This window comes from Chinchilla lanigera, unplaced genomic scaffold (genome assembly GCF_000276665.1).
Source record: "Chinchilla lanigera isolate Chin_1 unplaced genomic scaffold, ChiLan1.0 scaffold00052, whole genome shotgun sequence".
In the NCBI taxonomy this organism is placed as follows: domain Eukaryota; kingdom Metazoa; phylum Chordata; class Mammalia; order Rodentia; family Chinchillidae; genus Chinchilla; species Chinchilla lanigera.
Genome location: NW_004955453.1, coordinates 901,379 through 925,083, shown reverse-complemented (window position 1 = coordinate 925,083; position 23,705 = coordinate 901,379). Strand labels below are relative to the sequence as shown.

General features: G+C 54.1%; 1 protein-coding gene across 8 annotated transcripts in view; it reads left to right on the top strand.

The window, feature by feature from the left end:
- The window catches only part of LOC102026497 (arf-GAP with GTPase, ANK repeat and PH domain-containing protein 1), a gene marked incomplete at its 5' end in the record, with an annotated part of 356,403 nt that continues 332,698 nt past the window's right edge, over nt 1–23,705 (top strand). For all 8 annotated transcript variants that reach the window (XM_005395317.2, XM_005395320.2, XM_005395319.2 and 5 more), the window contains 2 exon segments: nt 1–984; nt 22,129–22,187. In XM_005395317.2, coding sequence (XP_005395374.1) covers nt 69–984; nt 22,129–22,187 — 975 coding nt within the window.

The following is a 23,705-nucleotide window of genomic DNA, read 5'->3' as shown; positions in this document are numbered from 1 at the left end:
CAGGGCCTCCTTCCCCGCATCCTGAGCGCGCCCCTCTCCGCGCCTCGCCGGCCCGCGCCCCAGGAAGCATGTACCTGCTGGACGGCGGCGGCGGCGAGCCCGCGTCGCCACCTGCGGACGCGATGCCACGCGGGACGCCCCCCAGGAAGACCGTCTACCGTATCTCCGTGACCATGGTTCGGAAGGAGCAGCTGGCGGCGCCGGGCTCCGAAGAGCCGGACCCGCGCCCTGCCAGACGGCCCCGGCCCGCGCGCTCCCCGGACGCGCCCGAGCGGCTGCTGGAGGAAGCCGAGGAGGAAGCGGAGGGCAGCCCGCCGCGCGCCTGGGATGTGCGCACGTTCCGTGCCCGCAGCACCGGGCAGCTGGAGCTTGGGCGCCTCCGGCCGTGCGCGCGCCGCCCAGACCCCGCGGATGTGGTTGGCAGCCCCTCGGCCCTGGACGGACGAAGGTCACCCACTCCCGGTAGCCCAGGTGTGGAAAGCCCGCCGGCCCAGACCTTGCGGCGGAGCCTCAGCTTCAGGGATTGGAGCGCTCCCGAGACCCCTCGGGGCCCCGTCATGGATGGCGGAAGGCGCCGCAGCAGCTCGGGGAGCCTGGCCTGGGCGCCGGGCGAGGAGCCGGAGGCGGGTCCCGAGGCCGCCGCCACCGCCTTGCAGCCCTCCTCGGAGAAGCGCAACACCTTGGACGTGGGCGAGGTGCTGAGCAAGAACGATGCGCTCTCGGACCTGGAGCGCTGGGAGCGCAGCAAGAGCAAGAACCGCACGCTGGACAACAGCGACCTGCAGCGGCTGGAGCGCGCGCGGGCCGCGGCCTCAGAGCACCGGCTGCTGCGCTTCTTCAGCGGCATCTTCGCGCGCAGAGACGGCGCGCCCTCCCCTCGGAGCGGCGTCCAGCGGACGCGCGGCTACTTCAGCAGCCTGCGGCGGGCCCCGGCCGACGCGCACTCGTCCAGCGCTGAGAGCATCGACGGGTCCCCGCGCAGAGGTGGGCTCTGGGGCGGAGAGGGGAGTGGGGCAGCCGGCACGGAGCTCCAGCGGCCAGGTCTGCGGAGCACGCTGGGGCCCGGCAGTGCGCACGAGGAGCTGTGCACCCAGGTCGACCGCTGGCCAGCAAGCGGCCACACGGGATGTAAACTCCAGTACTGCGGATTTGCCTAGCGGTACTGCTGCAGCCTGGCCCTGCCCTGGCTTTGTGTGCTCGTGCCTTTCCGGGTCTGTCACCTCGGCCTTGGTGAGATTGGCTGGAGAGATTCCCTGCCAGAATGGTGCTGCTCTCCAGCAGGTGCTGGCCCAGCCACTCCATTAGGCTGGGAGCGCATCGCTGAATACCTGCCGCTGCCCCCTGTGGGCTGCTCCCGGGCCACGTGCCCAGGTGCATGCTACTGGGTCTGCGCCCTTCTCTCCCTCCCCGTGCCTCTCCCCGAGGGCCCTCCCACCTGTGAATGCCTTGTGTGTCCTGGGTGATCCGGGCGTTCCCACCCGTAGAGCTCTTGGTGCAGCACATTTAGAATGGAGGATGAGGAGTAAAGGACAGCGCTTCTGCCCAGCGGGAGCTCAGTGGGGAAGGCCAGTCCGTCCGGAACAGGGTTCTGTTTCCCAGGGGATGTTCGCTCAGCCACAGGCGGGGAAACCCCAGCTTCACAGCCTGTTTGAAACCTTAGTTTTCACATATCTTACAGGGCCCCTGCGACAGAGGTGCCGGAGGCAGGGATGCTAAGAGCATCTCGCAGGAGTCAGTTAACCTTGGCATAGCATTTGGGGGTCAGAAGCCTGGAGAAGCTGCAAAACAGACCCCGTCTGTGAATCCTCTGAAGGAGAAAAGCTGGGGCGCGAGGGACAGCTAGGTGGCTCCTCTTTACTCCTGGGAACCGGCAGGTGGGCAGCATGCAGGAAAAAACCCTAATCATTAACTTCATTGCCGAACGCTGCTGCCAGGTAGGGGCAATTGTAGGTGAAGCAGTGGAGTTGTGGGTTTTGGTTAGCTGATTTCACCTGCTATTCAGCCAGCCCTTGGGAGAGCTTTCCTCCGGGGTGGATTTATCAAGTTAGCCCGCTGACCCTGGGTTTCTGTTAAAATCAGCCAGTCAAAGGACGTGCTGCCCTTGGCGTAAATATTAAGGCAAACTGCAGACAAAACGGTCATGTTCTAATATTCACCGAATGGTTCTCAGAAGGGAGTAGACAATCCCGAAAACTAAGCAGCTGACCCTGTAGTGTTGTTCACATATGAGGGCTTCTTTAGAGAGGATTAGCATATACGCTCAGCTGTCCTGAGGCTTGGTTGCTTCCATTTGCCATACACCTCTTGCTTTAAGGTACCTTGGAGCATTGACCTTGGAAAAGATGGAGCTGGACTCCAGCCATTATCCTGCCCCTCCTTACCTGCTCTTGAAATTTTGGAAAATAGCATGGGGCCCTTAGAGGTGCTGGCTGGCATGAAGCTGCTTTGCTGCTCTTCTTGTTCACAGGAAGTTCAAGTCTGAAGGTCCCAGTTCTCCCTCTAATAGCAGGCTTGCATCTCCGTTCCTGTGGACTTCATAGAAAATAGTAATTAGCTGCCTGGGTACCAGACACATATCTGTCTTAGCTGGGGAGAGATGGGGCTGGGGGAGGAGGCACACAGACATGATTTAGAGTGAACGTGCTTCATCATGGTACCTGTTGACAGCAGTTAAAAGCATTTGAGGTTTTGGTGTTTCCTTTTGGGACAGTAGATTTGCAGTCGTAAGGGTGTCAAGTATGTTGGAATGTTTCCCTGAAGGGCAGTGTGAGTTAATAATAGTAATAATTATAGTAATGCTCAGTTTATTTGTCCTTTGTGGGCAGATCTTCTCAGGATGGGTTTTGTTGGTTTGAGACCTAGCAGTATGGCTGGCATCTGTGGGCTATGCAGAAAAACCCAATGCTTTAATGAGCTGGGTGGCAGCGCACACACGGAAAGCTCTCCAGGCCCTCATTAGAGCTCCTGGAAATGATTTTATTTTATTAAAAAGCTGCACCTTTCACCTGGATAAAATTCTTTGCTTTTGGCAAAAATGCTGTGAAGCCTTTTTTTTGGTGAGGTCAGTAATGTGTGTGCCTGTTACAGGCAAAGTTTCTAGAAGCTTCCAGCGCTTCTCATTTTATTAGGCTTCTCCAGTTTTCATCCATTTGTTTGCTATAACACAGATTATTTAGCATTTAGGTGCAAATCCCTCCCTTAAGGTCTGCAGATTTCCCTGTGCATGCTCTTAAGGCGTGGGGTAGGTTTGCAGGCTTAGACATTTTGGGTTTAGGAGAGTAAAATGGCAAGTGTTAGAGAACATCACCTGTGAGGCCAGGTGGCCCCCAAAGTCACAGTATTTTGTAGCAAAGCCCAAGTATACTCTGTGGGATTAATAGCCTCATGTCAGTTCACATTTGCTTTTGCCACCCAAACATATGTAAAGAGATGTCCCACAGTGAGGCCACTTTTCGAGTTTTGTATTTGCAGATATGCAGCTGTACATCTGGAACGTGATCAGCATCAGGTCTATCCCTGCCTGCCTTGAAGTCTTGGCCATACTGTTTTAAATTTTGTGTTCACGAAAATGTAAAGGAAATGAGAGGTTTCATTGCCCAGGGCAGATTTTCCTTCAGTTTGAGTCTTTGTGTTTCTTAAAAAAAAAATGGCTGTTAAGTTTTGAAGTCGGTTATAGAAAAAGTAACTGTAAAAGACTATCACCTTGAGTAGGCTAACTGGGTTCTTAGAATTAAGTACTCCGTCTACCCCTGTCCCCCTCTGTCTCGCTCATAATCCAGGCTGGCCTCAAACTTGCAGCAATTTTCCTGCCTTAGCTTCTTCAGTGTTTAAATTACAGGTGTGGGCCACTCCGCCCGGCTAAGTGCTCTGTCTTGGGATGATTCCTTGGTCTTCCTAATCCTGCTGTTCTCCTCTGTGCAGGCTCCTCTCTGTTCTCGCGTTGCCCTGCTAATGTGTGACAGGGCCTCCCCACGTTTCAGAGCTGACCCTCGGTGCTCTGCGCTGCTCCCAGCTTTTACCATGCCAGGGAACATTTCAGGAAGACCCGGGTTCCGCCGAGAGCAGCTTCCTGTTACCTGATGCCACATATTAGGGCAGCCTGTTGACAAAGGTATAATTTAATGCAAGGAAAGAAGAAATAATAAACCATTGGTGACACTGTAGCTTATTGGTCTCAGGTTCATGTCCCTCAAATTCCAGAAGATTCTGTCCCGTCTGACCCACCAGCACTCCTAGGAACCAGCCGCCGGTCCAGAGCTGTCTTGAGGATGTTCTTTTCTGTCTGGGAGGATTGATTACAGTAATAAAGTGGTTCACTGATACCTCTGACTGAGGTTGGCCTTTTAAATTAGTAATTTACAACTGATTTTTGACAGGTTATTTTATCAGTGGCTTTGTTCTATAATTTCTGAGACCCTTGATTTGTATACTCAATTATGGTAGGACCGTGGACTGTTACAGTTTAAAACAAACCAAAAAAAAAAAAAACCTTGGGTGGACAAGAGAAACAATTAAAGTTACAACTTAATACATTTTAAACTTGACTCCTCACTTGTGGCTTTATAATGAAACAGGTTACTCAGTATATTGAAACAGTTTGAACTGGTTGGGTACATCCTCGGTCTTGTTACTAAAGCCTGAGGTTCATAGAGTTGCTTGCTTTCTATGAAGGCTCCAGATAGTAATTGAAAAGCTGCCATCATTTTTGTTACAAGGGTCGAAATTACTTTGCTGGGGACAGCAGCTGCCTTGGAGTGTGAGGAAGAGCAGCTTTGAAGCTCCGCCAGGAACCCTTCTGGGGAACTGCTGGCAGCGCGGGCTGCATGTGCCTGTGTCCGTAGCCATCCCATCCCCAAGTTGGAGCCACGGTTCAACATAGATGGCTGCTGTCTGTTCTTGGGACAGCCAAGGTAGAGTTCAGAAAGTGCACCTGGTACAGAGGTTTCCCTTTCAGCACAGACTGTTGCAGTAAGCTGGTTGTCCGGTTAGCAGATACCCCTTGTTTGGAAGCACAGCTCCTGCCTCCAGGGGTCCGTGGCAGATTACTAGGGGAGGTGAAGTTCGGTGAACCAGCTCCACAGGACCCTTAAGGACGATGTGGCTGCATCTGCGCAGTGCTCCCTCCATGAGCCACTTGCTCCAGGTGTGGGGATGTCCCCTTTACCTGTCCCTCGCAAGTCCTCCTGGGCGCAGAGCCTCGCTGATACTCCTTTCTACTCGGAGTGAAGGGCGCGGTGTGTGGCACGTGGACTTTTGGTAGGAAGAAATGAGGGGTGAGCAAGGGAAACCCAGAGAAGGCGTAGGGGGAGGGGTCAGTGGAGGCCTTACAGAGGGGGGAACTGAGCCGGACCTTGCAGGATGGGCAGGAGTTTCCGTGGTGGAGAGGGGACGGTCACTCCTGGCGTTCATTCCTGCCCCAGGTCTGTATGACCCACTAACACCAAGCAGGAGAGGATGTTACTGTTCCTACGATCTTTTTTCTTTTTTACTTTTTGGCCTGAGGCTTGTGTTTCTGATGGGAATTTTCCTATAGGCAGTGATGGCCCCTCCTCCTCCTCTAAGTGCTGCTGTTGCTTCAGAGCAGGACTGGGGCTCTGACCCGAGGCCCCCTTGCGGTGTTACTTCTTTCTGTAACGATTTCAAGGAGTCCTGTTAATTTAACGTGCCATGGTAAAATGAGGCGGGCAGAGGGAAAATGTTTTCTTTGTTGAAGGTAATCTCATGATTGAGATGGAGGAGGTACAGCTGGGGTGGTCTGGCCAGGTCATTAAAATCAGAATTGGTATTAAGGTCAGCAGATTAGCAAAAAGAGGGGAGATTATTTGTCTTTTCATTATTTTAAGAGAAGGGCCATCTGCCCGTGATGGCTTGGTACTCCAGGAGGTTTTGTTCCGCCTAAATTAGAGTCTGCCCTGGTGTTGATGTTCTCCTTGTTTGTGGGTGGCAGCCCTAGAATTCTTCTCTTACAACGCTTAGCTGGGTGCTTGCAGCGTCTCACCTTTGTTAGCTGCCGCTGTCCTGCTAATTTACTTGAGACTTAATGCAGATGCTCCAGGCCCTGAAAAAACACCGGGGCAGGTCTGTTCCTCTGGCTGGTGTTGAGTCAAAGATGGTCCTGGCCCTTCGTTTTCTGCTGTTCTTGGGCTGTCGTTTTTCCTGGGTTTTCACTCGCAGATCCAGACACCCCGAAAACAGTCTGAAGTGAACACTGTGGGCCAGGACCGGAGGTGGGCACACCCTGCTCCCCCCAGTACCAGGGCACGCCAGCGAGAGCTGGCGAGAGGGGCTCCTTTTGGCTTCTCTGACCAAGGAGGGTAATTTTCCAGGGCCCATTCTGTTGGCAAGAGGAGGAAGCCGAAGCAAAGGTCGCTTTGCCTCACGGTCCTTTGTTGGGGATGATGAAGTGAATTCACTTCTGGGGTGGCCCCTGGGTGCCACATTTTACCTGATGTTGGTCAGTGCCAAGAAGACCCCCTTTATTCAGGGGACTGCCTTGAGGGCCTGGGAGTACACATGGCATTTGAGTGGTTGTCCATTGTTGGAGACAGTTGTCAGAGGGAATCCTGTGCTCCCTCTTCCCTCTGTGCCTGTCCTCACAAGGGCTTCTCGGAGGTGGTCTGCTGATGTCAGCTACTTGGAATGACTCTGAACAATGCTGCCAGCCTTTCTGGTGCAGCCCCTGCCCTCTCTAGTTCTGCCATCAGATTGGCATTATTCAGACGCCATGTACTCTGTTGGGGGCGGTGGAGGGCCATTTAGTTTGCCTTTGTGCTCCCACGAGCTATTTCAGAAGAACACTCTACCTTGATTTCCTGCTGCTGTAGAAATAGGTGCAGGTGCAGGCTCTACCCCCTCTGGCACCAGGCAGCTCCAGAACACTTGCACAGCTCGTCCTTCTGGTTATTTTAGTTCCCAAACGAGACCCCAGCCGTTCCTGAGTCTGCCGACTTTGGGATTCACATGTGGGCGTCAGCCCTGGTTTCCTGGTCTGGTTCGCGCAAGACTGGAAAAGGTAGGCGCACTGAAGACTGCGGATTGTAATTTGAAAGAGAAGACAGGAACACAGAGACTTGCCTGCGTATTTGAGAAGCAGACATAAATAGAGCGCAGTCGTTGGCACAGATTAGAGAAGCCTAGAGGGAGGTTGACTCAGAACTGGGAAGACACTGTTAGAAGCTCACTTCCCGTTTCACATGAGGCCGCCTGCCTTCCTGGGTGCAAGGTCCCTGTTCCTGGGGTCTCCACACATGGGGCGGGAAAGTCAGGAGGCTGTGGGGTGTGTTCTCTGGGGCTGACCTGATTTTCTAGAGTCCTTGCAGTCCTGGGTTTTGATGATGCTTGTGCCCTGTCTTCTCTCCCAAACCTAAAGGAAGGGAGGTTTGCCTAGAATTTCTTTCCACTGTGCTTCTGCCTGTTCCCCTTCCAGCCAGCCTTTGGCACCTGGTCACTTCTACAGATACAGCTGAGACTTAGAGTTCGGTGTGCCCTCTGGAAGGAGTGGTGGGACCTCTGCCCCCACCTGCCTGGCGTCCTCCCTGGCCCTGTGTCCTCCCTGGCCCTGCGTCCTCCCTGGACCTATGTCCTCCCAGGCCCTGCCCCAGGGCCAATGCTTCAGGACTCCGGTTGGGCTGCAGAGCCCCTCACAGTCCTGACCCACTGTCCTTGTGGCGTCTGGTTGGTGGGTGGCTGCAAAGTATGACCTTCGGAGTCTCTCACAGCACTTCGTTGCTTTCTGGCACCTTGACTCCAAAATGAATTTCAGGTGCATGAGTTACCGTGCTGGTGGCAGGGAGTGGAGAATATTCTTTGTGTTGTGGGAACTTTAAAATTGTCCCACGAAGAAACCCTGGTGCCTCGATGATGGAGTTTGTGCACTGCAGCAGTGCCTTAGCACAGGGCCCCGACAAGCTGGGGGCCACCCTGAGCCCCGCCTGCCCCGGGCACCTGAGTGCCTGCTTCATCCTCATCCCGGCTGAGTCTCGACAGGGTGTGGCCGTGGAAGCATGTTCTAAACTGGGCAGCCCAACATCGCGCCTCTTTACCGTGGTGCATTTTAGGAAATCCCCAGAGAGAGCAACCTGTAGCCCTCAGGTGTGCCTGTGTCTGAGACTCTGAGACGCGGGCCAGGGGAGCTCTCTGTCCTGAATCTGCAAACAGAAGGTAACCCTGTGTTCTGTTTTTCCTATTTTCCCCTGTATGTTCTCATGACCTTCAATACCACTTGTAAAATACATGACCAGTGCACCTTGAGATCCTAAACAGGAAGAACAGAGTCATCCTCTCTCCCTTGCGGCTTCGTCTGCCTGCCCTGGCGTTTCTGTACCTAGAGGAGAGCTCTGTGTGTGGGTTTGTTTCTTCCCCCTGCAAGCCAAGTGCATGTCCATTCCAGCAGGTTCATCTCAGTGCCCCATCCTCATACCACCTTTCAGAGTCCTTTCATGGTCCTGGAGGGACAGACGGATGGACAGAAACATGGCCCAGAGGCAGGAGGGGTGCCCAAATCAGAGGACACCCTGCGCTGAAGGAAATGCTTGTCAGATTTTGTATACTGCACTTAATATTTATAAGTCTGTAGAACCTATAGATGAGAAACTAAGTTTAGTATTTTTAAACATTTAACTTAAATGTGCTGCGGTGTAAACTTGGAGGGCGTACAGATGACGCCACAAGTGGCTGAAGATGCAGACTGAGGGGTAGAGCCACAGGCAGCCTCCCAGCTCCTGGACTGGATTCACTCTCAGCTGGGTGAAGTCACCCTTGCTCTCAGGACGTCCTGCCTGCTAGCCCAGTGCTCTCCTGCAGGCTACACCCCAGCCCCTGCACGTTGATTCTCCAGTGTGGTGGTGGCCCCTTCTGCAGCAGCTTGCACTCGTTCACGTGCCGCGAGTTGCAGGAACGCGGCAGGTGTGGGGTTTCTTTGAGCGTGAGTCTGGACACACACCCTCTCTTCTGAGTGTGGATGGGAGGGGCGCTGTGACAAGGGAGCAATGCTGCCGTTTCTCTGACAGCTACTTCCGTTTGCTGTTTCTGCTTGTGTTTCACAGCTGCATCTGTGAGTCTGAGGGCTTAGGTGTTCTCCTCCCTGGAGGCTCTTCTGGAGCTACCAGAACTCCCAGGGCATTGGTTTGGTGGGTATTTGAGCTGGCACCATGCAGTGGGCCAGTCTGGTGGGGGATGACACTTGTGACCTTCAGGAGATCTGGGGACCCTGTGCTCCTGGCATGGCTGCGCTGTCTGTGTGGCTGGAAGCTTGGGCAGCCCCAGAGCCTGAGTTCCGGCTCTGCCGTCTGCAGTTTGCTAAGATTGGGTGGGCCAGTTGTAGAGCCTGATGTCAGGATCGCCCTCTGTCCAACTCTGGGGAGCGTGTCCCTTGGGAAAGAGCCTGCCTTCTTGTCTAGTGAAAAGTTACTAAGAAGAAATCAAAGTCCTCTTCCTGGTCACGTTTGGCTATTGCCTGTCTTGCCTGAGAAGTTTCATCAGTCAGTCTGCCTATCCGTCCACCTGCCCATCCGTTCGTCCATCCATCCACTGTTCTTCAGTACTTCCCTCATTTCAGATGCCCACCAGGACAGGGTTCTCATCTCCTTGGGTCACACCGAGCCCCGTTAACTCCTGTCCTGTGGCTGTCCCTGGGGTATCCCAGATGCCTCGTGCTTCTCATGGGGAAGCGCGTGGGCCCTGATCACTCCAAGTGTCTTTTTGTGTTTTCCTTTGGTTTCCAGTGGCCCCTGAAGGGGCTGCAGTGTCCCCTGTACCCTCACCAAGAGCAGGACAGTAGCGAGAAGGGGAGAATTAGGGCCCCCACTTAAGGTGTTTGAATCTGGACAGTCGAGGACCCGAGAGCATCTTGTTTTTGTTGTGGAAAAAATGACCAGTCATACCATTCTGTTGGCACCCCTTGGTCTTTATATTAGGAAAACATGACTATTTAGTGCCAGAGCTCTTTTCCAGAATTTTAGAGCTGCATGTAGATCTGTTTACGCAGAGGTCCCCAGGTGGTAACTGATGGAAACAGAACTCCTGCTGGGCTGGGGACCAGGCAGGAAGGAAGAGCTGCTGTCCGAGATGATACCAAGATCCTCTGCCTTGGTAGGTGTGTCAGTGACGGAATTTGCTTGAGGTGATCGATATCCCTGGTTTAGGAAGGCAAAGTTTCAGTACTGTAAATTTGTTTTGCTTTGCTTTACAGAATAAAAATTGTGTCACCTGTTTGCTCTCATGGGACTGAATTGTACATGAGTGTAGGCTTGGTCAGAGAGATCAGCAGATGCAAATCCCACCTCCAAATTCTAGTTCCAAAGGAGGCATCTCGATCTCTGCCTCCCCTCTGTCTTCCTCCTCGCCAGTCCCAGCCCTCCTGGCTGGTGGACTGTATCACTCGTGTAATCGCTGCTTGGCCTTGCAATTTGCAGATCAGATGGGCGGAGCTGATAGCAGCCTCTGGGCCTCGGTGTCCTGGACCAGTGAAGAGCTGAAACCCATCTCCAAAAGCCACGTTGTTCTCAGCCGAAAAGTTTGGGCTTTTACTGTCAAAACAGATTTGCACCCTTAAGGCAGTTAACTTTTCACATTTCGGGGAACTTCTGTGCATTCCCCTTTCCCTTAATGACTAAGGTTGACATCAACCCTTTGGAAAGAGAGAAAGCTCTTAAAGTTTTCCTCAAGTAGAACAGCTTCAGTTTTCGTATTTGTACGAAAGTGTGATCCATACCTTTTCAGTCTAAGAATTTCCGCCACATGCAGACCTTCAAAACTTGATTTTGCATTTGTGTTAACTGCCGTTGTGGGGTGACAGTTGGACTTGTGTGTATAATGCCAAGTGAATCATGAAAAGGTCATTCATCTCACATACTAGTTTAAAGTCTGTGGAACCTGCGTTTCCAAACAGATTTCCTGGATAAGTCTCAGTTTAACTTGATAAACCATGAAGATTAAGCATGTTATATGATAAGAGGGAGCGATTTTTGGGGACTGGTGTTTCCTCTGTTTGCGCCGTAGACAGAAATCAGAAATGCTCTCTACATTCAGATCCGTCAGCTTCATTCTCAGGACTCAGCCAGAGGTTTATTTTGAGATGCTGGCAGGTACGAGGCAGGGCTGAGTGATTTAGGTCACCGCGCATCTCTTTCGAGGGAAAGCTCGCTTTCCAGGGAATCGGGTGCTGTGAGGGGAGCGTGCTTCCTGGGGTTTTCCTTTGATCTTCCATTCTGCTCTTGGGCAGTCGGGCTGAGCCTTTTTCTTACTCGTCCTGTCTGAGCCTGGTGGAGGTATCACAGCTCCAGATGTCCAGCCAGTCCCTTGGCTTCCCAGCTTTCGGGTCCTGTTTGTTTGCTGTGAGCCCGAGTGTGTGGGGACAGTCCCAGCCCCGCTGCTCTGAAGCAGGAACAATGCGCACTGTCCTTTCATTCTTCCTGGGAGGAGGTGAGGGACCCTTGGGCCTTTCCCTGTGCCCCCGCTCTGCCCGAGCTTCCTGCCTCCATGCCCGGCCCAGCCCTGAGAGCTTGGGTGCAGGCCGACTTTGGAAATGACCACAGTGCACCACGTCACACTCCAGGTCCTGCTTGAAGCTGCCGCTGGTACTCTTTCTGTTTCCACGTGAGCTGGAAAGTGGGAATTGGACACCTTCCACTGCGTGAGATTTTCACTGTGACCTTGAGTGTGCCTGTTAGGGCTTGGACAAGGGCGTGGCTGCTGCAGGGACGGGAACCGCCGTCCACTCCTCCTGCACGGAGGACGTGAGCCTTGGAGTGTGCGGTGACAGCTTTGGGGAGCGGAGGCGAATGCCAGGGCCAGGCCTGGTCCCTCGTGCTGCCCCTCAGTCTGACCCTCCTGCTGCCAGACTGTGCTTTTGAGGACTGAGCTGCTGTGCTATTTTTAGCCTGGCTTTGTGGTTTTGTCACAGTGACGCAGTCACAGTGGCGGCAGCCACAGCTCTCGGTGTTGACTGGGCCGGTCGTGTTGCAAGCACCTGGCCGAGGTCATGCACCGATTCCAGCAGCAGCCCGTGTGCCAGATTATTGCTCATAAGCAGTCGGATGCACCCGCTCCCTGCAGAGATCCAGGTGCCAGGTGCACAGAGGCGTCTGTACAGCAGGGTGAAGGAGAAGCCCCGACCCCTGTGAGTTGGGCACAGCAGGGCTCTGCCCTCAGCTGGCCACTCTGCAGCCCACTCGTACCTCAGAAGCGCCTCTCTCCTCCCTGGCACCAAAGCGCATGGGAGATACTGCAGGCGTGGAGCCAAGAGTGAGGTTACTGTGTCCGCAGGGCCCTGCACTGTCCTTCCTGGGCTCCCGGAACCCTCGGTGCAGTATGGAGCACCTTCCTCAGTGAGGCTGCGGCCTGGTGGGTTTCCACAGAGACGCAGAACAGAACAATTCGGACCGCAGGCAGAGTAGCTTGTGCGCAGACAGCACCGCATCTGGGAACCAGAGCCAGATGGCAGCCCCACAGCTTAATTCTCTTGCGTGGAAAGAGACCCCAGGCGGAGCACTTGGTGTTGTGCATATGAAACTTATGTTGTATTTTTATGGTGCTTGAGGTTGAACCCAGGGCTTTCTCACTGAGAGAAAGCTGAAGCCCTTTTTCATTTCTTTATTTTGAGACAGGGTCTTGCTGATTCACAGAGTTGCCCAGGCTGGGCTTGAGCTTTCCATCCTCCTGCCTCAGTCTCCCAGAGTGCTAGGGTAATAGGTATGTGTCACCATGCTGACTGCATTTGGAACTTTTAGATACAGCTTTTAACAAGGCGTAAAAGTGCTAGAGAAGAGAGCAAGGTTGATTCTTAGCTTCTCCATGAATCAGACACCCAAGTCACCCTGGTCCCATTGGGTGAGGATTGTAGGACCAGACAGTGGGTCTGAGGCCAGCTCTCAGCAGTCGGGATACGGTGCTTGGCTGGGCGCCAGCGGCTGTGACTGGCGCTTCCTGTTTCGGTCAAACTCCCCTGGGAGAGCTGCAAGCCGCCTGCCCTGGGGAGACTCTTGTCTATAGGGCGGGCACCCTGGTTTTGGATTGTGTTTTGCTTTTTCCCTGTCTTTGGGTGAAGTTATTTCTCCTTTTGTGTTCTATTATGTCTTCTTTCCCTCAAGGCTCGTTGTACTATTGGTTTTGTGAAGTTGAAATCAGTGGTTTTATTTTTGGAGTTCTAAATCCAGCAGAATAAACACTGCAGGTCTGGCCTGAGGGTTTGGCGCAGACTCGGCTGCTATTTTAGGTAGGCCAGAAACCTTGGAAGCCGCTCACCACGGGCTCTTCTCCAGTCAGGCTGCAAGCTTGGGCACTCCATGGGGAGTGGGGGGGTTGCTCATAGAGGATCTTTATCCCCACCCCAGTTCTGTAGCCTGGGCCTGGACAGGGCCCACGGAAACACGCTTAGCTGGCTCCAAGTTTCGGGGTGCTGGATGCCTTCCTGCTCACCAGCACCTGTATTTAGCGCCATCTGCCTGGCTGCTGGGCATCACTTCGAGGGGCAGGTCCCCACTGCCCTTTATCAAGCTGGGGGACAGGCCCTCTGAAAGGGTCCCTGGCTGCTGTGCCGTGCTTTTGGAGGTAGGCATGGATGCACATCCCCGCAGCTCTCAGCGATGGGCGCGCCTCGTTCGGTCTGGAGATGGCCGGCCCAGAGGTGCACCCGTCCAGTGCGGCCCTGAGAGCTTGTTCTCCCTTCTCCACGTAGCCGCCCTGGGTCTCCGGTGCCCAGAACCAGGGTTCTGGGTTAGGTGCTGACTGAGTGCAAACTAACTCGGGGCCACAGACCCAGTGGTTAGTTACCGCTCATCCAGTCTGCGGTGGGAGGGAGCTGGGGACCCCGTCCCAGGGCCTGCGTCTCCCCCGTGCTTGCCTCTCTCTCCTCAGTGTGGCCTTCATCTTGTTCGCCACCGCCCCAAGAAGGAGCACAGGGAGAAACATGGGGGCGGTGGCTGGTGACAGGCAGTAGACACAAACACCCAGTGTGTTGGGAAACTTTTGTTTTTTTTAAATAAGCACCGTCCTGGTAGCACGTACAGTACCGTTGCCAGTGAGTTGTTGCAAGTTGCTAAAACACAGAGCTTTCTTAAGAGAATGTGAATCAAGGAAAGGCTGAGCCCAGACCCCGAGTGTACATATAAGCTGGATTTTGAGTATCCACCTAAGAGGCTTGGTGATTTGTCTTGGAGGCCAGAACTAGGGGATCCTGGGAGGATGCCCCCTGCACGACCCCCTCACACCTACCCAGGGGTCACCAGGTGCCAGTGCAGTGCCTCCCCACAGGTGCAAACTTCCATCCCTGCACCTTGACTCTGGCTTTGTCCTGGATCGCTCTGCCCGCACCTGGCCCATCCAGGATCTCTCGTGCTCCCCTTCCACACCTGCGCACCCCCTTCTACTTCCACCTCCCCATGACCCAGGTCTACATTGCATTCTCTCACACGGGCTGGGCAGGCTCCCACCTCACCCAGAAGGCACGACACACCCCTCTTCCTGCCCTTCTGTCCTGTAGGTGACTTCCTCTGCCATTCTAACATAATCAGACTGCGGCATCCCTGTCTCCGTCCTTGCCTACCCTTGCCCCCAAGGCACCCTTCCAAGTGGTCCTTCCCGTCCAGTACTTGATCTTCTTCCTTGAAGCTCTGTGCCTGGCTGACCCCCCACCGCAGCCAGCTTCTAAGTGCCAGCACCTCAGGGAAGCCTCCAGCTGACGTGTGCCCCTGCCATCCTCTCCCACTTACCTGTCCTTGTTGCAAAGTGTTTGCCACACTCCGGGGGTGACGCATCTCTAGCAAGACGCCATTTCAAAGCCAGCATCTGTTTGGCGTGGGTCGTGGGTGTCTCAGTAGTAAGAGGGAGGGGCCTGGCTCCAGAAACACTGTGAGGGAATGAATCAGTGAGCCTATGACTCTTACCTAAGGTGGGCGGGATCATCCATGGAGCTGCAAATGGGAGAGCAAAGGGCACCACTTGCTGGCCTGCCAGTGGCTGGGCTTAAGTGCTCTCTGGTTTGCGCATTAGTCGGGCTTCCTGGTCCAGGGGTCTTCCGGTGGGGACTCTAAACGCTGTGCCTGAGTCGCCCTTGAGAGAGGTCAGCTGCTTCGCTGCTTAGGGAGCAGGCTGGGAGGGGAGGGCAGAGGCTCTGGAGGCGGAAGGGATCGTGCAGGGAGTCTCCTGAGGACGGCTGTCCAGCACTCCACCTGTGGGTTCAGGGGCAGGGACAGAAGGAGGGCAGCTTTGGGCTGTGACGTGGACTTCCCACCTCCCAGCTGGGGTTTGGAGGCCGGCTGGCTCTTGGAGTTGTTTTAGTGAGACGGGCTGGGCCTTTCTATTCCTCACAAGCTTTGAGGTTCGACCTGCTCTGCTCTCAGGTGGCTGTGTCCTGGGCTCCACTGTGTTCCCGCCATGAAGTGGCAGGCTCGGCCTGGACGGTCCCCACTGTCCCTGTAGCCGGGTACTGACAGTGTCTGCCCTGCCACCGCTATCACCTGAAGGTGTCCACAGCTCCCATTTCAAGAGCTGGAGAAGGAGCAGTGCCTGACCTTGCAGGAGGCGGGTGTCTGCATGAAATGGAAGAGTTAACTGTGAACTGATTGTAAGAGCTTTTATCACACACAGAAAGTCACATCTGCCCAAAATAAACTTGACTTCATAAATACAGGGTGAGTTGGTGTTGGAGTCAGGGTTTACATGGGAAAGGATTTAATACAGGGCACATAATTTATAGGAATATTTTATAATGTTCACCCAAAGAGTTAAATGCAAGAGTTCAGGAAGTCTGTCCACACACTAGAGACCCACAGAATCCAGCTGAGGGCCTGGATCCCACGGCAATGTCCTGCACGAGTCCAGCTGAAGAGCTAGGGCACATAACACACCACGAGGCCTGCTGCAGGCCTAGAGCCCACGACAGTGTCCCATCCAAGTCTGTATCAAGGATCTGCCCTGGGAAGGCCCAAACGTCAGTGGTGGAAGCTAGAAAGTCTGCGCCCGCGGGATGGAGGATCTGCGCCAGCAAGCTGAGGGATCTGCACTGGAGCCAGGAAGTGATACTCAAAGTAAGAATTAGAGCTCCCCCGAAAAGAACGACAGCCATCCTCGGCAACAGTGAGGACCTGAGCTCCTCCCATGATGAGAACATATCAGGAAACATATGAATCTCAGAGTTCATATCAGAAAAGCCAACATGACAAGCTGCTCCAGAAGAACCAATAGCGCAACCTTTTCCTCTCCAGTTCTCCTTTTTATATGCTGCTGGCAACAGTCCCCAGGTGGGCCTCCCACAGCCTGCGCCACGCTGACTCAATTCAGCTGGGTGTTACAAGTCGACCACCAGTTGTCAATCTACCACAGTCGGTCCCCGTGCTTGGCGGTTCATGGCTTTTGTAATCCACACACACAGCAGCTTCATCAAGCACAGTACTAGTTTTATAAAAGGTAGCAAAGCTGAGTGTGGTGGTACACGTCTGTACTCCTAGTGCTCTGGGAAGCTGAGGAAGAAAGATGGCAAGTGTGAGGCCAGCTAGGGCAACTTAATGAGACCCTGTCAAAATAAAAGGAAGAAGGGGGAAGTTGGGATGTAGCTCAGTGTGAACGCCCTGGGTTCTATCCCCAGTACTAAAACAAACCAGCCTGGAAATCATGTCTTTCCTATGGAAGCCGTGTGGAACCTGCCCATTTGTCCTGAAGTTCAGTGATGTAAAGGATAAGGGGTGTGGCTAGGAAACTCCTTCTGTGTAACCTCTGCTCCCGAGGGCCTCTGTCTCTGTGCCCTACCCTGGCACCTCTGGAGCCGGCCCTGCCATCCCGGGGACCCTCCCTGTGTTTGTGTGGAGCCGGGGGGTGCTTGAGTTGTGTGTGAGTAGCAGGCTTGTGGCGCAGGTAACCAGAGCCCCGAGTTTCTGAGGATGCTGAGCTGGGGCGTGATGGGCACAGGACGTTAGTGTAGCGGGAGACATGGATCCCCCCCCAAGCTGGGGGGCGGGTGCGTGCAGAACATCTCGTGTCCGTTATTTTTCCCCTACCTCGATCTTGTCGTCTCAGAGCCAGTGTCTGGTGTTGGTGCTGCAGAATGAGAAGTGGGGAAATGAGTTGCCTCGTGCTTTTCCTTAGCTGAGCTTGTCGGTGTCAGGCCGTGCGGCTGACCTTGGCAGTCCCCGGCACCCTGCGCCCCAGACGCAGCCGCCGTGGTGAGGCTGTGAACACCGTCTCCTTTGCAGTTGTTCACATGCTGCCTATTAATCACTCAGCTTCTACGCGTATGCGTGGGCGCCGCTTACCCGTGGTCTGTGACCCAGTTTTGTGCTCAGTGTACTATGCCTAATGGATCGCAGAGCTTTTTCCCTGAAAAGGCAGATTTTGTTCAGGGTGTGGTGCTTTGTGGGGTGAGGTCTGCCCCAAGCATACGACTGTTACGACGGCACCTGTGCCCTGTCACTGAGCGCCCCCCCGGGCAGGGGCAGGTGCGGCCGGGCGCCTTGCTGGGAGCAGGAGGTGAGAGGAGTGAGGGATGCAGGCAGCACGGAGAGACCCTGTGTGTGCGTGGGCAGGACTGTGGGTGCCGGGCCCTGGAAGGTTGGTTGAGCACAGTGACTGCCCACCCTCGAGAGTGGACACAGTGTCATCATCGGGCAGGTGCCGATGGTGTCTGTGACCTCCAGCGCCCCCTCTGTGGGGGCCTCAGGTTCACTTCCTGTCCAGCACAGCATTAGTCATTCCATGCCGAGACCAGGGGCATCCAGATGGCCCCGGCGTGGCCGGGCTGCGTGGGGTGTGGCCAGCAGGGCACTGCGTCACTGGCATTCTGGTGTAGCTTTGTCTTTCAGTCTGCAGACCACTGCTTAGACCTTACTTACCCAGGACGTCAAGGGCCGAGAATCACCCAAGACCGTGGAGGATGTTTAAGCTGAGTGGTGGAGGCAGGGGTGTGTGTGCGCGCATGTGTGTGCGCGTGCAAGATTTAATACAGGACACATAATTTATGGGAATATTTTATAATATTCACACAAGGAGTTACATGCAAGTGTGCGGGAGGTCTGTCCACACGCTAGAGACCCAAAGAGTACAGCTGAGGGCCTGGATCCCAGGCAGTGTCCTGCACGAGTCCAGCTGAAGACCACGACAGTGTCCCGTGGGACGTCAGGTACAGGAAGTAGGTGAGGCGCTGCGGTCGCAGGCACAGGGCGGGAGTGAAAGTAAAGCCCTGCTGGTTGCTGTTTGTTTTTGTTGTGCTGCAGTTCTTGGCCCTGCATGGTCCGGGGTCTGTTCTCTCATCTGTCAGTATCAGTGCGTATTTGTGTTCTGTGGGTCCTGTCCCCGAGGCTGTGGGGCAGGGGGTGGCCCTGGGAGCCCTGGTGCCAGCAACTCAGCTGGCTGCGTGTCCCTGGCTGCGTGTCCCTGCTCTGCCTTCTCAGAGGCTGGGAAAACAGCTTGTGTCCCAGAGACGGCAGCTGCGACTCTCCTCAAAGGACAGGGCAGGGACTTTAGGGTGTCTGAGACCCACGTGTAAGGACTGTGTCCTGAGACACTTCAGTGTCCTGTTGCCTCTGCCGCCAGCAGGAGAAGACAGTGCTGTGTCCTGGTGCAGCGCTGCCGGAAGACCAGGTCAGGCTGGACCTTTTGACCTGGAGCCCAGCGTGGCTTCCACTGATTTCTGCGTTGGTCTGTGCTGTTTTCCCAGGGTGTGGTTTTCTGCCTTTGTCAGATGTGTTTGCTGAGCCCAGCTCCATAGGTCCCTGCCCCTCCACCTGGGGAAAGTCCAGAGGCCTTTGGCTTCCTTTGTAACACAAGAGAGGCCATTTGGAGCGGGAGGGAGGGGCCAGGCGTGTGTTGAGGGTGGCCGGTCTCAGTCTCCCGCTATGTGCATGGAGCCCATGGTGCCTCTGCAGTTCCGGATCAGTGGCCCTTGGGGTGGTGCAGCTGCTGGGCCTGCGGCCTCTCACCTGGAGCGCAGTGGCCTCATGTCCTTGCACTTCTGCCCATGGCTATGGTCTTTGTGCTTATCCACTAAGAAAGGACGAGGGTGCCAGGTTATACCCCCAGCCTGGAGTTCAGGGCGTGGCGCTCCTCCTTTAACTGGAAATGCAGAAAGGAATGAAGGACTGCGGGTGTAGCTTAGTGACAGCTCTTGCCCAGCGTGCATGGTCTGCTGTCCAGCACCGTGATCAGTCCAGTTCTGCATCAACTCTCCAGCACCGCAGTAAGTAAGGAAACTTCATTGTAGTAAAACACAAGGTGGAAAATAATACCCTGCACACGATGCCTGTGAACCTGGCGCCTGCTGCTTTCACTTCACTTTCCGTCTCTGCGCGTACACGGCCTCTGGCCCTGGTCCCCTTGTTGGGTAAAGTGTGGTTCTGGGGTCTGGGATCCCCCAGCTCACTTTCTAAAAATTCTGAAATGGTAACATGCTGTGCCCAGGATGAGTTTGACAACAGGGCATGGGTGTTTTCCTTCAACCTCTGGTATTTTGGTCCCTTTGTCTGTGAAACCAGGGCTGAGTATTTCTTCCTTTTCAATGCAGAATGTGTCTTCCAGCATTCACTATCTGGTTTTCCTTGTCTCTCCTGTAAAAGAAGCCAGGAAGTGGGGTTTGACAGCAGATGGAGTTGTCCCGTCACTTTGTGCCTTCTGACCTAGTAATGTTCTGATAGAACAAGGCTGGGGCTCAGAGGTAGGGTCATGGCCTAGCGTGACTGGCACCGTACAAATACAGGTGTAATGGGAACTCGGAGCACTGTGTTACTGGTGACAAATGGAACACCTTCTTCTCCTAACCTGGGCTGGGTGCCCATGGTGCCAGCAGGCGGCCCCCAGCCCTGCCTGCATACCCACCAGCCACACAGAAGTTTCTGTTTGCTGCACGGGTTGGAAGCAGTCAACCTGTGGTTGGTGGTATCTCATTTTAATCCCTTCCAATAGCCTCGTTTTAATCCCATGCAGTAGCGTTTACACCTGTGCCCGGAAGGCATCTTCTTCAGCACATTCTCCAGAGTGAGCATTTTCAGAGCCTGCGGGCCATCTTCTGTGGCTTTGGAGTCTGGCCAGCCATGTGCAGCAGTCCAGGTGTGGCCACACACGTGCCCAGGTGTGTCCCTGAAGCAGGTGGACCCCTTCGGTGTTGCAGTACCTCAGTTCAGGATGAGATGGGGCAGCCAGCCTGCCCCGGGCCCCACCCCTCACTGTGTGCCATCCTCACCAGAGACTCCTGTCGCTGAGCATCCCGCCCACGGCCAGTGTCACAGAGGGCAGGAGTGGAGTTGGTGACGCTCTTTTAAATAGAGAGTCTTATTTAAAATGAGGTTTGTGGGGGCTGGGGATTTAGCTCAGCGGTACAGCGCCTGCCTGGCAAGCACAAGGTCCTGAGTTCGATTCCCGGTACCAGAAAACAAACAAACCAACAAAAAAACAATAAAATGAGGTTTGTTTCTATGGCAGGCGTTTATTTTATCAGTATAGCTGCTATAAATGAAAGTACATTCGTTTTGACTGGGGAAATGCCTGAAAGGGAAGAGATACCACACAGCGTTCCAGCGTGCATGTGGTGCGCCTGTGTTTGATGGAGCCGTGCTTAATTCATAGCCAATGTATTTGTTGTGGTTAATGTAATCTAATGGTGTGGTGCATGTTTACGGATCAGCCGTGCAGTAAGGAAAAGAGCTTTTGTGTCTTCGTTTTACTATGAGGGGTCACTTGAAAAACGGTATAGAGTTTTACCCGACAAATGGTATAAAATATAGAGGTTACCGAAAGGAAAACAGTGAAAGGAAATTTGCCACCTAGTCCCCAGACCTAAATCAGCAGCTGCTCAGCTCTTAACCTTCCCAGAAAGTCTCAGGCTGAGCATGCGTGTGTGTTGTACATGCGCACACACCATGCCCTGCCGTGCATGAGGGTCCTGTAGGTCTCTGTCGTGCACCTTGCTCTCATCACAGTTGAGAGCTTTGGGGTACTGGGGTGCGTTCTGTATGTTGAGGCCTCAGTCATTTTTATTGGCTGGTTGGTACTTAGTGTGAGTTTATCTGGGCTAACTTTACCAGTGTTGGGCTTCGCTGGAAGCACAGCAGCCGGTGACTGAGTGCTGGGGAACATGATTGTTGTACACCCTCTGTCTTCTTGCACCATCCCCTCCTCCTGTGGGTTCTGTAAGGCCACATTCTCCCTGTCCTGACAGCAGTAGATGGCAACGTAAGGCTTTGCCACCTAGACAGCGGTGTGGTTAAGTAACAGGGTTGGTTGCCATTTGCTTTGTGCCGATTGGGCATCAGGTGTGGGCTACCGTGGTCCAGGCTTTTGAGGGTCACAGGTGATGTCTTTACCTGCACTGAGTTAGGATGCTGCTTGGCTGGCTGAAAGGTGGACGTCCAGTTGCGCGATGTAAATGGTACCCTGCGGTTTCAGCCCCCATCTTGTCTGCCTCTGTGCGGGGAGCGTGGCTTGGGTGTCCGTCCCCGGCCAGGCATCCCCCTCAGGGCTTCTGCTCTGAGCTCCTACAGACCAGCCTCTGCCCACCCCTCTGCCCACTGGACAGGCCCCTCATTCCCTAGGAGCTCAGCATCTCTGCTGTCTGATGCAGTTCTGCTGGCTTCACTTGAGATCGCTCCTCAGCCTTGCTTGTGCGGCTTCTTACTGCCAACCAGTTCCTCCCAAGCTTCTGAATCGCTCTTCCCTTGAGCTGAGGTCTCCTTCCTTGAGTCCTAGGACCACCAGCAATTGGTCCATAGCCTGGCTGCTCAGACATACCTCTGCTTGGTGGGGTTTTACAGCAGTGAGACAATTTTAGCACACTGAATAAAGATCAAAAGTTGACTGATTCAGGGCCAGTTCCAGGAGAGCCAGGAGCTTGTGGAAACCTCTCCACACCGTGGGCAGCCCAGTTAGGATCATCTTTGGGTCTTGGATCCCAGGAAGACCTGCCTGTAGCTGAGTGGGGGAGACGGAGAAGGTGCCAGAGACCTGCAGAATTGCTGGCCCTAGGATTGTATTAAAGACCGTAGGCTTGGGATCCAAGCTCCTTCTGCCCTCTGGCTGAGCTGCTTAAACATGTGCAAGTCGGGGCTTCTCCAGAGGAGGTAGGAGTGACCCGGAAGGGCTGGTCTGCATTGCACTTGCTCTTGAGTGAGTCATAACGTGTAACTTTGCCTTCTGCCTCCTGTTTTGCAGATGCCTTCGTGAACAGCCAGGAATGGACATTGAGTCGATCAGTGCCAGAGCTCAAAGTGGTGAGTGGCTCCTTCTGGCCCCGGTGCTCTGTCCTTACCGGTGGGAAGGGAAGGGGGCTCCACAAGGCGGCATGGACCCCACCCAGGCTGAGGCCCATCCCTGGGGCCCAGAGGCGGGGCGTGCATCCTGGTGTGTCCTGGGGAAGGGTCATGTGCCCCTGGTGATTGGAGGCCAGAGGTTTAAGTGTTGCTGCCACAGCCACAGCCACAGCCCCAACAATCACCCAGCCAGTGGTGCTGTGGGTGTGGTGCAAGGTCATTAGCGCCCTCTCTCTCCTTTCCTTTGTCTCATGTGTGCATGCACACACCACTGCACATTTATCTGTTCTTGGCAGGGTGTCACAAGGATTTCTACACTGAGCCTGCAAGCTTTGCTATTCATTCTTCTTAAAAAGTTGACTTTATATATTCTGAAATACTGGCCTAAAAGGAAAGAGTTTTGTGTTTCATTACAGACTTTACCCTTGCAGTGGAGTAAAAGGTTAGACTGATGTGTCCATCTGCTTTGTGTTGCTGTGATGTAATACCTGAGAATATCAGCTTAGATGAGGAAAGGTTTATGTAGGCTAATGGTTTCAGAGGTGTCAGTCCATTGTCAACTGGTTCTGTTGTGGTTTGAGGTGAGGCAGAGCATTTTAGTCAAGGGACATGGGGCCATGAGCAGAGCCTCGCAGCTCACAACACCCAGGAGGGGGAAAGAGGAAGCCAGAGAGGAAGGTACTGGGGACCAGTGTAGTGTCCAGCCCCATGCCCCTGTGATCTGTTTCCTTCCACAAGGCCCTGTCTTTCCACCAACTCCCAGTAACGCCATCAGATTCTGATCCCACTGGCAAATTGATCTGGTGCTGACATTAGATCTAATTGTCTCGAGAAGCATCCACAGCCACACCCAGAAGTGTGCTTGACTGATTTCCTAGGTGTTTCTCAGCCCTATCAAGTTGACAGTCGAGATTAGCTAGCATGATTGGCTTATATGGAAGAGGCCTGTGATGGTCACCCCTTAAAGCCTGCCCCACTCACACCCCATACCTCAGGATGGACGGAACGGGCAAGTCTGCTTTTTAAGTAATATGGCTGTGTCTGCGTGTGCCCCTGAAGCCTCATGCAGTCATAGGTGGGGCTTTTGCAGAGGTGCCTGTATCTGGAGTGTGTGATGCTGGTGTGATTACCGAATCGGCCCACTGATTGGTTTGGCACTACCATAACCCCAGTATCCTAGATGGAATATGAAAGGGGCAGAAAGGAGCTACTAAAGCCCCTGCTTGTTCCACCTGCCTGCTTGCTGTTGACCGTTGTTCCTCCCCAATGCCCCTCTGCCATGCCACCTTGCTTTGGAGCCAGCTGACTGTGAGCTGAAACCTCTACAAACTGTGAGTCAAGTAACCCTTTTCTCCTTTAACTTTGGGTGTTGGGTATTTTGTCTCGGCAATGAGAAAAGTAACTAAGACTATAAACATACTGTGTCACGAGATACAGGGCCCATGGTGTGCATGTGTACACACACAGCACAACCTGTCA